Source organism: Crocodylus siamensis, chromosome 11, assembly GCF_052110815.1.
Source record: "Crocodylus siamensis isolate JL-2025a chromosome 11, ASM5211081v1, whole genome shotgun sequence".
In the NCBI taxonomy this organism is placed as follows: Eukaryota; Metazoa; Chordata; order Crocodylia; family Crocodylidae; genus Crocodylus; species Crocodylus siamensis.
The window spans coordinates 18,420,371-18,435,475 of NC_143405.1; the positions used below are offsets into that span (position 1 = coordinate 18,420,371).

Sequence of the window (15,105 nt, forward strand, 5' to 3'; positions counted from 1 at the left end):
GACAGTGAGGCTGAGCTCCATTCAGAAAATCACAAGTGATGAAAAGCAGATCATGACAGGGACAGAGGCTCTCAAAATTTGAAAACTAGAGTGGTCATTTTGAATAGATGGGCTCCACACTGCTTCTCAGAGGGCACTTTTCCACAAGTAAATCTCCCCTATGCTAACCCTGTCCAAACTTCTGGCTCTGTTCTTGCTGTGATGCACTAGAGCTTTTGTTTTTAAAAAGTAAAATCCTTTAAAATATACCGAGCATGAATCATGATGCATAGGAAAGCTCAAGGGCTCTGTACCCACAACCAGAGAGTCTCAGAAGAGCTCAGCACATTGGGTGCTGAGCCCTTAGAAATCTGACCCTGAGCATTTTCCAAAATCTGGCCAACTCCAAAGCCTACAGAAGCAGCAACTAGGATATCTCCCACTGACTTAAGTGGAGCTTTGACATGGGCTTGGAAAAATACAGCATCTCTTTCACACACATACCACAGGCATGCATCTCCAAGCCTGACCTAGAATGGCATTGAGAAGAAATATGGGTGGATGCACAGGGATAAGGACTGACAGCTGTTTTGGGCAAGAAATCCCGTTGTTAGAATAAATAGATAGATGGTAGAGATGTTTTCTATAAACATTAGTTTGCATATCTTTCTTAAACATTATTGAATTTAAAGCATAAAAGAAAGGCAAAGTTTTTTATGGTATCTTTTATTGGACCAAGTGTACAGCTGGGAGGTCTGAGTAAGGGCACTTGATGTCTGAAAGCCTGTCCAACAGCTCTTTTAACTGTACAGTTGATCCAATAAAAGATATCACAAAAATCCTTGCTTTTCATACATTTCTTGGACTATCATAGCTACAACAACATTCCAACACCCTAAAACTTCAAAGTAAGTGCACAGTTGAAATCCATTGCTAGAAACACATATTCTGTCATCCATCTCTAACACATAACCACTTCTGTGAAATGCCATACTGCTTTCCTTTTAAACAATATGCCAATGCAATGATGTATATAACATGTACAATCTTCTCAAGTTACATTTGAAACCTGTTTCTGCCCTACAGACAGACATCCACTACATGACTTGTCCATATGAACTATATATATTTCACTAATAAATTAACTAAGTGCACGTGACATACAAACTGCTCATAAGCAGGGTCAGAGTTAAGATTAGCTTTTCTCTGATCCTATTTTTAAATGACAGGAGAGTGTATTTATTGAAATGTGTCAAGTGTGAAGGATGAAAGAGTGGTTCAACTTTCAGGAAGGACTTTATGTTGAGGTTCCCTGTTTTTCCAATGTTTGCGATTTTATGAGTGGAGGTCAGCAGTGGCAATGTTCAGCCCCTCATACATGTCAGAAACAAGACACAGCAAATCAAAGTTATATGAATAATTCTCATAAAACCACATCATGGTGTCTTCATTGCACTCCTGGGAGAGTGTTGGGGATGAAAGAGGCGATAATTTCTAATACGTGAAAATATTTCATTGCACAGAATTATTAGATCAATGCAGCAAAGCAATGAGCATGTGCTGTCATGTGGGCTTAACCAGGTGCACAACTGCTTTGCTGAATAGGGAGCCCTACTTAAAATTAGGTCCAGGTTTTACAAGCTCAAGGGCCTTTGAGAGTAACTCTGAAACAGCAGTTAGTATGAAGAGCTGGCACAAGAGCAGGGAAACACTGATGTGAAACCAACTGCTGATATAGCCTATGAATTACATTAAGGGGAGCTTTGACATAGGAATCTAGGACACTGGGCTGGCAGAGGGATTCCCAGATAAGTCTAGCATCCTGCTTTCATAGACAATCTCACTGTCATCCCTTAATAATCTCATCCAGGTCCACCTTAGAACGAGTTTGGTTCCTTGCCTCCAAGACTCCTATTAGAAGTTGTTCCAGCCCTTCACTTTGTTGATGGGCCACCCTTCTTCTCCATACCCAGACAATGCATGTGCACCGAGTCCCAGGGAGGCTTTCTCCAGCTCCGTAACATCAGGACTATACCCACTCTTGACACATGGAACAGGAAGGATGGGGAAAGGGGATAAGGGGAAGGTGTTGGAGGACAGGGAGGGTGGAAAACATTTGCCATAATTCTTGTTTGCTGATTTCATTACCAGCTCTTAGTCACAGCAACGGTAAATTAAGCCCAGAGGCACAATAGAGCCCCCGGATCCTGACAGCTTAAACACAGACCGCAGAAAGCACGAAAGGAAAATTACATGTTGGAGGAGGTCGGGGGAGCAGGAGTAAATAAGATGAGATTAATTTTGGAACAATGTGCAATGAGAAGAACGTCTGCCAGGGGAAGAGATTATTACAGAATGGGAAAATGCACCTTAATGAGACTCCGATGAAAGGCCGTGGGAAAGTGCTGATTGGAACGACAGGGGCAATTTGCTTGGGAAGGGAGGAATTGCTCCTAAACTGCCTCCTGCAGAAATCTTCTCCTTGACAGCTTTACAGGGTAATTATGAAGTACAACTCCTGACTCTGCCCTGGGCACGCATGATAGACTGAGCCCTGACAGGCTTCTAAGCCACACAAATGCACAGTGCTTAAAGCCAGCTATACTGTGAACAAGTGCAGTGCAAGCTTTCTACACACAGTTCTGCTGGGCCTTTTAGTCCTGAGTGCAGCTCCCAGCTATTCCAGCCCTGGAGTCCTCCCACACACAGCTCAGCCAGTGCCTCTCAATCCTCACCCTCCTCCTCTCCCCACACTCACATACACAGAGCTCTACTAACGGTCCTCAGTCTCTACCTGCAGGCTCCTGCTAGTCCATCATTGGCTCACAGGCTCTCGCACGTACACACGCTGCTCTGTCAGTGCCCTTTTAATCTGAACTGGCACATCCCAACTACTCCAGCCTGAAGCTCCCTAGGCACAGTTATGAAAACAAACCTTTGTCCTGAACAAATGACATCGCCATGCCATACATCTCCATCTTGATCTGCAGCCTGGCAGACACAATGCCTCCATCACACACAAGTGCCCACAGAGGTGTCATCTTCATTGGATAACAAAGTTGTAACAGCCGTCTTGAAGGGTCACATTCACTAGCATGCTCTTAAATACACTGCAGTAATCTGGGTAAATGGAGGCCATTGAGTTTAACACAACTTTATATGTTCATGGGCAAACCCTGCTGAGACCTTAGGCTTAACCACAGTGAGCTGGCAGGAGCTGAAGGACAACTGCCTCCTGCCTAACTCTGCATTAAGCAGCACAGCTCCTCGGGGATGCAAACCAATGCCCTGCTTCCTAACACAGACAAGTCTTCCTAGTCCAGCACTCCTCAGGCTTCACCGCCCTTAGCCAGGCACTCAGCTCTCCCACAGAGCAGGACATGCGGCTTCTAAAGGCTGACCTTTGTGTTGCAACAAGATAGCAGAGAAACAAAGATCAAACCATCCTGTATTTCTGAACAGGAGTCTGAAGTAACTTTAGACTAGCAATGAAGGACTCATGAGCAGGGTGAAGTCCACAGTTACCTAATTCATAATCCAGGTGCGAGTAATCTATCCCCCTGTGTTGTTCTCACCCAGCTGAGCACCAAATGCGCCCAGAGGCTAGGGACAGGCTTTACCCATAAACTGGATTAAGTGATCAGAAACTGGTTTAAGCCTGTAACAGAACAGACGTTCAGGGCAAATAAACCAGTTTCAAAATGGCTGAAACCAGTTTGAGATAAACTTGGTTGAATATAAGTATCAGACTTAACTGATTTGGCTCAAACCAGCATATGCAGTTTCTGTCCCAGACGCTTTGCTAGTTTAAGTTAAATCAGACTTCTCTAGCATCCTGGCATGCTCTCTGGGCTGGGCGGGGCTCTCTGCTCCACAGCAGGACTGGCCCCTCCCCTCTGCTCCCTGGCTGCAGCTCCAGCAGAGACTGCAGGCACCTGCCTGACTTCTGCTCCCCTCCCTGCCTCTCCTCTAAGCAGGGATTCCCTCTTCCCTTCTGCCTTACAGACACACAACAACATTAGCTAGCAGATCACATGGTGGCTACGGTCCATGCTGTGGAAGAGAGGACAAAGCCAGAATCAACAGGTAGCTGGTAATGAGGTGATAAACACTGAGGGAAATCAGTACTGTATTATCAATTCCCTGATAGGCCTGGCTACACCCTGCTCAGATCAGCATTGTGAAAGGGAAGAGAGGGCTGCTCTAGTGCTCACCAGCTTCTAGCCTGAGCCACTGCATGCTGTACAGTTACAAACTGATTTAGCCCAGCCAGGTTAGACTAACCTGCAAAGATTGAATGAATTTAGGCTCAGGCTTTTTGAATGTCTGTCCCTTGCCTGAGTGGCAGTGCCCTTGAGTGATGGCCTCCCACGGGCAAGTGACAGAAATTTCACATAAACCAGCACACGTGATCGGAAACCAGTTGAAATCTGTAACACAACAGAAGTTCAGCGCTCAGAAATTGCTTTCAAAATGGCCAAAACCAGTTTCAGATAAACCTGGATGGATTTAGTATTAGACTTGACTGATCTAGGTTAAATTGGCTTATTGAACTTCTGTCCCAGATATCCTCCAGATCAGGGTGGGCAATTATTTTGGACGGAAGGCCACCTACCCAGTTTTGGCAAGTAGTCGAGGGTCACGTGAGTAGCCCCACCCTTTGACAGGTGCCCCACCCCGTGGTCACCATCTTGAGACCAATGACCCAGGGCCAGACGGCCCAAAGTGGGGCACAGGCTGGCAGGGGTCTGCGGAGCTGGGCTGGGCTGGGCTGCACCAGCAGAGAGAGGGGGGAGCCAGCCCAGCAGGGAAAGGGCCGCTTTCCTCCGTGCCAGGAAGGAGCCGGGGGGAAAGCTGAGCATGGGGAAAAATGGCCCCTCCCCAGCCCTGTAGCTGGCACTTCTTGCTGCAGCTGTTTGCAGCCTGCATAGGACTGTCCTCAGCTTTTCCCTGGGTTCCTTGCCTGCCCAGGGTCCTCCCCAACTTTTCCTCCCCCCCTTACCTGAGTTTCTGGCCAGGGCAGCCACCCCCAGGCCAGAAGCCCCTGCTGGGGCTTCTAGCTAGGGGGGTGGGGCCAGGCGGGCCCTGCTGTTGTGGGAGCCTGCCAGGCTTCCCCTGGGTCCTACTGCCCCTGGTTCCTGTCATTTTTGGCAGGAACCAAAGGCAGATAAATATTAATTTTCTAAATTTTTTAGGGGGCTTGTGGGCCAGATAGAATGGCCTTGTGATCAGGCCCACGGGATGTATTTTGCCCACCCCTGCTCCAGATTCAAGTTAACTCAGTCACCTAGCCTCCCCCCGCAAAATTCCCCTTGCAGGGTGGGCGGGCTAGCCTTGGCCAAAGCTGTCTGCTCCAGAGGACCAGGGAGGCATGCTCTAGTGCCCCCCAGCTTCTAGCCTGGGCCACTGCATGCATGTGGCTGTGTTTCCAGAATCAAAACTGAATGTCTGTTCATTTGCTTACTGGTTCTATCTATACAGCTTCGAGTAACTGGCAAAGATTGTATTGATTCAGCCTTGGGCTTTCTGACTGTATATTTAGCCTTGGTGAGCAGCATGGATTTGAGAGGAGAAAAGGGTGAAGCTATGGTCCTCTAGTATCCCCTCCCCCCATCCCCATCTGACCCCACAGCAAACACACTGGTGCCTGTGGTGTCTTTCTCTGCTCTACATCACTGTTTGGGGACTGCCCTCACCGCCTGCCTCTTCCAAGTCAAGGAAACAGCAAGAAAGAGGAGCAAGAGTCAGGTTGCCACCACTGCTGCATAAAGAAAACAAGCTGTCCCCCTATTGATTTTTGACCGTTTCATTCTTATTCCCTGCAAGTTAACTGAAACTGTGAAATACTTCAAGGGTGTGGACAGATGAACTGTTAAAGCACATCATAGTTGGTTTGCTTTAATTGTTCGGTCTGTCCACTGTATCCTACATTAAATGGAAATTCAATTGAAATATTCTGCAGTTCCAGACCGCCAACCCAGTGAAAGTGGGAATGCAGAAACACTCTGAAAGTGCTCCCTCCTGCTGGGCACACTACTAGGCTTAGTGTTTTTGACCACCTGCAAAGATGAAACCCTCCGCTGCAACACGGGGGTTCCTGCCCATCAGCACAGAGAAGAGTCAGGAAGGCTGAATCAAGATGGAGTGAGCTGCAGCCCCACTTGCTCCCCAAGAGCCTTCTCTTCAGCTGAGGCTTCCTAACAGCTGCACTTAATGGGGATGTGAAATGTGAGGAAGGCTGATGTGCCAAGTTAGGAGTTTTAAGTATCCCTCCTCCCCTTCACCACTGCCACAGTCTGCAACACTATAAAGGTCCACCTGAGGGGCGCTGCTGTTTGCAGGTAGTTCTGTCAACTCCAGGCAGCAAGTGCAGCACTTGCTGCCCACTATGGAAACTCCATGCAACGCCCCTGGTGCAGTCCCCCAGCCTCTGTCCTGAAATAAGCTGGCCTACGAGACTTCTGTGGAGCGAAAGAATTAGACACATGGTCAGAACTGGCAGCAACCAGGGCCCAGAGCTGCTTGTAAAGCAGGGGAAGTCCCCTGCAGGGAGGGAACTCAGCTACCTACAGCAACCCTGTACCTGTGCTTGGTACCACAGTGACTTGGCTTTTTTTTTGTGTGTGTTTTTTTCCCCTTTGTTTAAATGACAAGTCTAAGCATATAGAAAAAGCTGAGCAGCCAACACTGTGCCAAGAGCAGCAGGGAGCCAGGGCTCTGCTGAACTATAGCCAGAGTAGTTAAAAATAGTTTCTGGCACAAGCGAGCTACCCAGAACCATTACACTGCATGGCTTCCCATGGCACACGAAAGACCAGAGGCCTGCTGGGCACTGCAAAGAGTGGCAGGGAGCGGGATTCCTGTAGCAAGAGAAGCAAAACCCAAATCAAAACTCAGACTGGTGCTGCCCTTCTACCTCCTGCCTGTGGGCTTGAGACCCAGCCCAGGCCTTGCACTGAAAAATTAATAACCAATTCATTAATTCATTCCCTTTGCTAGGAAGCTCCAGCCCAGCAGAGCAGGGCTTTCACACCTGCCTAACATCTCCTCAGGCAGCTGAGGCTGAGCCAGCTGGGCTAAGAATGAACCGCCAGCCCAGTCCTACCCCCCCTTACTAATGCCAGGAAACAGAGCTTTGAGCATCCTAAAGGAGCCTGAGGCACCTCCAACACAAGGGCAATCATTTGAGGAGTTGACAAAGAAAGCAACCGGTTTCCCAGCCCCTCTTCACAAACAAGAGTGGTTTGCCCAGGCTCCCTGTGAAATGCAGCCCCACTCCACCACCCCAGAATATAGGATACTCAAAACCACTTGGGCCCTTTGAACTCAGAACCAGCAGCTTGAGCCACCTCCATAAACTGACCTGGAGCCAGCACAGGCCTGGGTCGTGGAGCTCATATACTCCCTGAACAGGGAAGCAGGCAGCTGCCCTCTACAAGAACCTGCTGCATCGCCTGATTAGGCAGGCCCTGGCAAAGCACAAGGAAATCATTAGTACCTTTCCCTTTTGCTGCCAGGTCTTGCAAGGCCCCATCAGTTTTGGATCTAGGCAGATGCTGCATTCATGTACTCAGTAGGAGATGGACACACTTGAGAGGCTTAGCTCCCACCATGAAAAGGACATTGACACATAGGGCAGCTTCCCCCAAGGCCAGCCAGTGGTCATAGCCTCAGAAATGCTCCACCGCAAGGGGACAGTATGCCATGAGGACTTGGGGGAGGGGAACTTGAGCCACTCCGGTCACTGGGCACCATCATCTCATGCAGCTGTGCACACATGATAACCAAGCTCATGGCTAGCAGAGGCCGGAATCCAAGGCATTACAAAGGGGAAAGCAGCAAAGCTGTTGGTACCCATTCATTTGATTAAAAATAAAACTTAAGCAGAGCAGAAACGGTTGGGGGGGAAGCTTGAAGTGATTCACCTTTAAACATGTGAAGCGCCTCCAAGGGCACAACAAGCTCTCACGCACCTGCTGAGCATAGGTCTGGGAAGAAAAGCATTAACGAGGCTGGCTAATGACAGCAGAGCTTTCTGTCATGAAAAACACAGGGACCTGCAACACAACACTTGGGGCTCAAAGCCCTCTGGGAGCCAGTTTTATCTGCTACGTCTCATGAAACACATTCAGTGCCGTTCAGGTTTCAAAAGAGCCGTGTGCCGTGAGATAAAGCAAGGAACTCCTGTTGTACAGGTACCATTACCTGCCAGCTTCCAAAGGGTGCTGCTCAGCTCCCACGTGGAGAAGGAATTAATTACACATTACTTACCCGGTTACCAAAATCCTGCCATGATCTGCAAGGGCTCTGAACAGCTCAGGTGACCTTATTGCAGCAGGTAGTGAATGAGCAGAAGCAGTGCTCCCCCTCCTCACTTACTTACAGCACACCACTCGCTCTCTGGGTGTGAATGATGGTCCAATGCACTCAGTCCCTTAGCCCACACTGAGTCTCTGCCAGAAAATGGCAGCTGTGGCATAGCAACCATGAGACCCATCGCTCTAGGATAAAAGGAGCTGGTGCTGGGGTGAGCATCTAAGAATAACTCTGCCATTCCAAACTCAAGCAGGCTCTGTCCGTCTGAGGGGAGGTCCAGATACTTTGGAAAAAGACAACCCATCTCTGTGATCATTCTCAGGTCTTTGCAGAGCAGTCTCCATGAATGTGCACTGCATCAGCTACCCTACTCTTCTCCACAGTAATTGCAAGGGGTATGCTACCTGGAGGTAATAGTGGGCCTATGGGCAGCTACCACAGGGTAACTAATAAGCTGTAAGTTCATACCTCTGCCTACCTTACAGTAACTTGCTTATGCATCCATACATTTAATCAAGCAGCTATCTTCCTGGGTACAGGAATGATGAATGACATGGATCAGAAAATAGCATTCACAACGTATCATGCTATGAAGTCAGGTCATGCACCATCACAGAAAGAGGAACTAGATGAAGCATCCTTGCTCAGTGTGAGAGGCAGGAGCAAGAGAAAGAGCAAAAGAGAGAGAGAGCAAGCAAGAGAGAGTGAGTGAGCAAGAGAACGAATGAACAAGCAAGCGCTAATGCTTTGACTCTTGTGAAATGAGGGGAGTCACTGGCAGATACAGCCCTGTCTCCTCTGGATCAGGCACTGAGCCCCCCACCCTCTGCTAAGTACCCTTTTCCCCCAGGCTGCCCCTTGTGTCCCCTTTCCAGACTATCTGGTCCAACTCAGCCAAGGACCTGCACCCTATATCACACTGTGCAGCATCAGACATGGTGTTAGTGCTAAGAAAAAACAATGTCCTCCTCCCGCCTACAGCCATGCAGACTACCCAATACATAGAGCACTCTTCAGTCAGTTAGCTATATGTGTTCAATGATGCAGTATGCTGTTTCTCTTCTCCTTGCTATACAATGTGCATAGTCATACTGGTACCTAGGCTTAATTAAGTCCCTGGGACTCTCAGCATTACATAGAAACAAAGCAGAAAAGAGGGGTGGTTTTACTACTTCCACTTGCAAGCTAGACTGAAAATGAAAACAGAGGGGTGGGGAATAGAGGTAGAAGTCTGTAGGCTCCATTCAGGCCCTCTGGTATGGAAAATAAATGACCGGAAAAACTATTTGCTGGCATGAAAACAGAACACAGGCCTACTACTGACAGTGAAGCCACAAGAAATTTATGTAGTGCCACTAACGCTGTACCAGACCGCCCAGCAAGAGTTTGTTTATGCTACAAATTCTGCAGAAAAAAAATAGATTTGCTTTGAAACTCTCCTTCGTAGTATTGTTCTGTACTCTTTTCCTCCCCCCTTGAATATCAGGAATTCAGCTGAGAACTCAATGGGAGGGTAATAGGCTTTGATCGTTTATCCAGACTAGACTTTCTATAACTCATGTCAGAGTTTGGGGTTTGCTATCTTTAGGCTTGGCAGAATTCAATTTTTATCTTTTAATAATGTTGACATAATATTGATGTTTATTTTTAAGCATTTGTTTAGACTGTTATTGATTTAAATTAAATTAACAGTATAAAGAATCTTCTGCCCCCAGGATGGCAAAAAAAGCCCAATGAAAAGGCCAAGAAAACACCAAAACTTGTATCCTTCCTAATTGGTAGGGCCTGGTTTCAACTGTGGGTCCAGCTCGTGGCATGACAGCTCCTTTAACCTTGAAGCTCTCCCTGTGTGCCCCCCACGCCGCTGATTGGCAGAGGGGCCTTGGTTGGCCCCGTTGTTTGCAACTTGCTCTTAACAGCCGGGAGGTGAGAACCATGGTTTTAAATATGCCGCAGTTTTTGCTTCCTGCTGACTGGATGGGGTTTTCACCTCCCTGCCATCAGGAGCGGGCTATGAGTGGAGACCAACAAGATCCCTCAGCTAATCTACTCTGGGCTTTGGGTAGGGGGTTAAGAAGCCATCTCCCTCCAATCTGCTTCCCAGCATGAGCAGTTAATTGCTTAACTGACAAGTCATTAGGCCACCTGCTGTTTTCCTCTTTAAAGAGACCAGCCCCCTATGTTCGGGCTTGCAACATCCTTTTGTTCTTCCCCTCTCTTTTCCATTATTAACAATGGAAATATTTTTTCATCATTATGTGAGCGTAAGGTGGAATCAACATTTACTGATAAAAATTGAATCCTGCCAAGCCTATCTTTCAGGTTTGGACAAACACACTATGCCCCACTGGAGCAGGGGACCAGACAAATGCTTACAGCCCTAATGAGTTGCAAATTCTGAGATTCTGCATTACCAGGTTGCAACAGCTGAGATGCCTCACTGTGTTTGTGCTCATTTACACCTATGCCAAATCCTAGCCAAGCAGACAACAGCCGAACTTCTAAAGCACAGCCTAGCTGACAATTGGCTTCCAGGTAGAACTCCAGCTATTGTCTTAGTGTTTAAAGTTCTGACTGGTTTGAGGCCAGTCTGCTTAAAAAGCCGGCTCTCCTTGCTGACAGGATCAGAGCTGCTGCTTCCGCAACACACAGGGACTTGTTCTGTTTTTCAGGAGAGCCCCTGATTTCAGAACTTGCACCTGAAGGGCAGATGTGCTCTATTTTATATAGGCACATTTGCATTATGATCTGCCAGAGGCCAGATCTGGTAACCTTCAAGGCATGTCAGAAATTCTGCCTTTTTCCCCTAGTCTTTGCATGGCTTTTGCCCAGCACACTACTGTGCAGTGTTATTTGGCTACCGCATTAACTATCTACATTAAGTATCTCATGTAGACGCGCCCATAATGTCTCAGATACTAGTCCTTTGGCCAAGCAGCTAGCATGGCAGCACCTAGACAACACACAAGGAGCTGCAACTGCCAACTTCTGAGAGTCACTGTATAAACTGGGCTGACGCTTGACCTTCTGGTGCAGACTCATTTGTACATGAACACGCTCCATATTTTCTTCATCAACATAATGCTGCTGCAACTCTTGTAGAGCATGAGAGGTACAAAAAAGCCATTCTCGGGGCAAAATAACACAGCACAGCATCCAATCACTCAGCTGTACAGTAAAGGCCATTCAACCCGGTCTCTGGTTGGATAGAGAGGAACCAGTTCAAGCTGGGATTGTTAAGTTTTTATAGGCTACTCTTCCATTTTTTTTTTTTAAAGAATACAGGCTGCAGTGGGCTCCATCTGGAGAGCTTAGTCATCTCTTCAGTTTACCATATATTTTCTAGGCATATGCCCTATTTCCCAATTAGGAAAAGGCTTCTTTCTATATTGTAGCCCAGCTATTAATGGATAGTGAAGAAACAATTTCCTTTATACCTAGTTTCAGTAGAATTCATTTAGGGTTCTGCTTATTTCTGTTTATTATTTTCCAATTGAAGATGGTTATCTTGCATGTGTCTAGCAGAGATAAGATTATCAGCCACCTGCCAGTACTGAATAAATCTGGCAGATATTACATTCACTGTATCTATATTCATTGCCATTCTTTCTATGCTTATAACTGCAGGCCTTTCACTCGATAGACACAGGCATCCTGCCATAGGAAATAGCTATACAGTAGGCATGTCTACATGTGCAACTAATTTGAGGCAATAAACTCTGGTGCATTTTGTGCCAGAATTTATTGCTCCCAGGCACCACATTTACATATGTGCCCAAGACCGCAGCACATTGAGCTGGGTTGGAGCAACCCCTGCTGGCAGGGAGCCCAGGGGTCAGCCTGCCAGCCCAAGGCTGCTCTGACCTGGTTCAACATGCTGCAGAACAGCTGGCTGGGGCATGAGGGTGCTGCATTGTGGGGCTAGCCAGCATGCAGCACCCCGACTGAAGCACCTTTGTGCCTCAGCCAGCTCCATCAGTGTCTACACATGTGTTGCTGCACACTACAAAACTCCATCACAGGATATAATACTTGTATTTACAAGTACCAACCCATGGCAGAGTTTATTAATTTTCTGCAGCCTAATAGGGGTGCACATGTGGACTATGAGACATTTATGGGATACCTAATTAGGCAGCTCCACAGTAAACATCTCGTGTAGACACACCTGATGTGGGTGAGTCCATCTCAAAGTGCAGTATGCTGCCTTTAGAAAGGAGAAACCTACCATATACTTTAACTCTACTCTTTCACTGAACTTTCTCAGCACAAGAAAGGGTTCTCTGCTATAACTTGGCTTTAAAAAAAAAAGTTGTTTAATGGCATCAGACTCAGAATTTGGTTTCAGCACTTATACAGATAAAGATTCAGTTTGTACCTCATAACCAAAGTCTGACCCAAGTTAGACCCCTAAAGAAGGGCTCTGATTTTCAGCAGTTCTGATATCAGTAGATGCCACAGAGAACAAGTAAACTAACTTGAGGCTCTCAAATTTGAAAATATTAACCAATATATTGCTATAGGAACCATTTAAAGCAAAACTGCATTTTCACATGAAACTACATTTTAACAAGCAGTGTAAAAGGAGAAAAAGATAACGTGAGGCATATGTGTAGAAGGAAATTTCTAGAGGCCCAGGGACACTGATATGAGAGGGCATCTAAAATAAGTATATAAAATAAGCTAGGCCCCAATGATCTCATAATTACAAGGCTCCTAGTAAATGACTTCAAAATACTTTTACCTGCCCCATAGAGACACTCACCTGCTGTAACTTCTCACAGCAGCATCACTCGATGGCTGTGGAGCTGCATTTAGTATTAGAGTCAGCACATTCAGGGCTGGACTAGATGACTTCCTGAGGTTCCTTCCAACCCTAATTTTCTAGGATTCTATGATGCGAGATATTTCTCTGAAGGACCCTTCACTGGTTGCTTGGATGACCCAAAAATCAAACTGGAGAGCTAACAGTTGCCCCTACAACACCACAGTCTTTCAGCAGCACCCACATAAATCAGGAATTAGCTTTGCTCTGTAGCTACCTGGGACTAGTGGCAACAGCAGATGCACAGTAGAAAGAACTCAAGTCCATGGTGCTGTCCAAGGTTCGCTAGCTGCTGCAAGGCCTCATGACAGTGAACAGCCATGTGGAATGACACAGCTACCCATGTTTCAGGGACCATTCTTATGAATGACACCACCACACAGACTTCTTTCCTATAGTTTTATTTTAAAATATACATAAAAATGACTTCAGCTGTGGAGGCAAGTCAAAGGTGCCTTCCAAATTGCAGGTGTCACTTTTGATTCAGGTATCAGCAGAAGTGACTTCAGATTTTTGGGCTATTGCTGCATTCTGGATATCTCCAATACTCTGAAACCTTCCACTAGGATGATGACAGAGCATCCCTTGCTGGACACGCGGGACTCGGGACGTTTCATGGACGTGGCTGCAGCCCTATGGAACTCCTGAAAAGTTGAGCCAAGCGTGGGTGTCTACAAAGCCTTTAAAATATTTACTCGCATAGATTTGACATAGCCTTGTTGGCATTTTACCACACCCAGCAAAACTGAAATTGATCCAGGACAGAATCTTGTAAACAACAGAGAATCATGCACAAACATTTGATTTCAGCAGTATCACTTTATTTCACAAGGCGGATATAGCCATGTAGCTACTCTGTAATTGCCTGGCAAATAGCTACTAAATGCACCATCATTAAATGCTCCTGCAGATGGTTTCATTATATAGCATCTGAAGCAAGTGAGTAAGGTTCAGATTAACTAACTTGAAGGACTTAGCTTTCCTCTTGAGTCTTCCAGGGAAACGCAGACAGACTCTTTCCTCTAATACCACAGCACTACTCCCATGCACCCAATTGTAAAATAAATCCAGAGTTAACAACATGGTTATCTGGCCCATGTGAGATGAAAGCAATAACATTCCTCTCTCCAGCACATATTCAAACAGTCTTCCCTCTCCTGAATGTTCATATACTCATCCTTCTTCACAGTGGCAGCTCATATTCTTTCCAGGCATATTCAACTCTTCCTGAAGACCGCAAAGCCAAGACAGCAAACAGGACACATGGCAGCAGAAATCCAAAGCGACATTTAAATACACTTCCAAGCACAGACAATGCCCAGAGTGCACCTTCAACCTGCCAGCACCACAGAAACTAGTGATTTGTAGCACACATTGGCACTTGAAGAGCAGAGTGTGGTATAAGTCAGCTTGAAACTCTCTAGTGTAATGTCTCTCTGGGCATGGGGACTTGGGTAAAATAAAGGCACTTGAGCTTTTTATGGCATATTTCCTCTAAGGACAGTTATCCAGCCCCACCACCCTGATCTGAAAAAAAAAGAAAAAACACTTCATTTCAACCAGGCAATTTCTTAATAAAATGCCCACTGTCACTGAAACTAGTGTTATGTGATCACATGGCACACTAGCCTGGATGGCTCCCCATGGGCATTAGCTCAGTTCCTCCATGCTGTCAGGATGGCTCTCCTTTCTGGGGATGTTGGTGCGTTTTCTTATTTGCATGTCTTCATCCTGAAACAGAAAACAAAGCCATGCGATTGCTCATCAGCAGAAAACACTTGATCTGAAATAGGATTTAACAATCTACTCCAGATAGACAAGAACACTTCTCCCTCCCTTTCCCCAACTCCCCCTTCCCTCCCCACACATTACTCTTCTGCCTTTCAGACATCAGTCTCATGAAGACCATTGCAGCTAATGAAGTTTTTAAATACAGCCGAGGAAAAATGGCAGAAACAGCTCCCAACTCAAACACAGACGCAACT

General features: G+C 46.6%; 1 protein-coding gene across 6 annotated transcripts in view; it reads right to left on the reverse strand.

Moving 5' to 3' along the window:
* Positions 1-13,919: 13,919 nt before the first annotated feature.
* PNPLA7 (patatin like domain 7, lysophospholipase) overlaps positions 13,920-15,105 on the reverse strand; it is a 283,100-nt gene continuing 281,914 nt past the window's right edge. For 5 of the 6 annotated variants that reach the window (XM_090022996.1, XM_090022991.1, XM_090022989.1 and 2 more), the window contains one exon: positions 13,920-14,851. In XM_090022996.1, coding sequence (XP_089879122.1) covers positions 14,771-14,851 — 81 coding nt within the window. In that variant the 3' untranslated portion in view covers positions 13,920-14,770. The remainder of the gene's footprint in view (positions 14,852-15,105) is intronic. The other variant, XM_090022990.1, reaches the window with a different exon arrangement.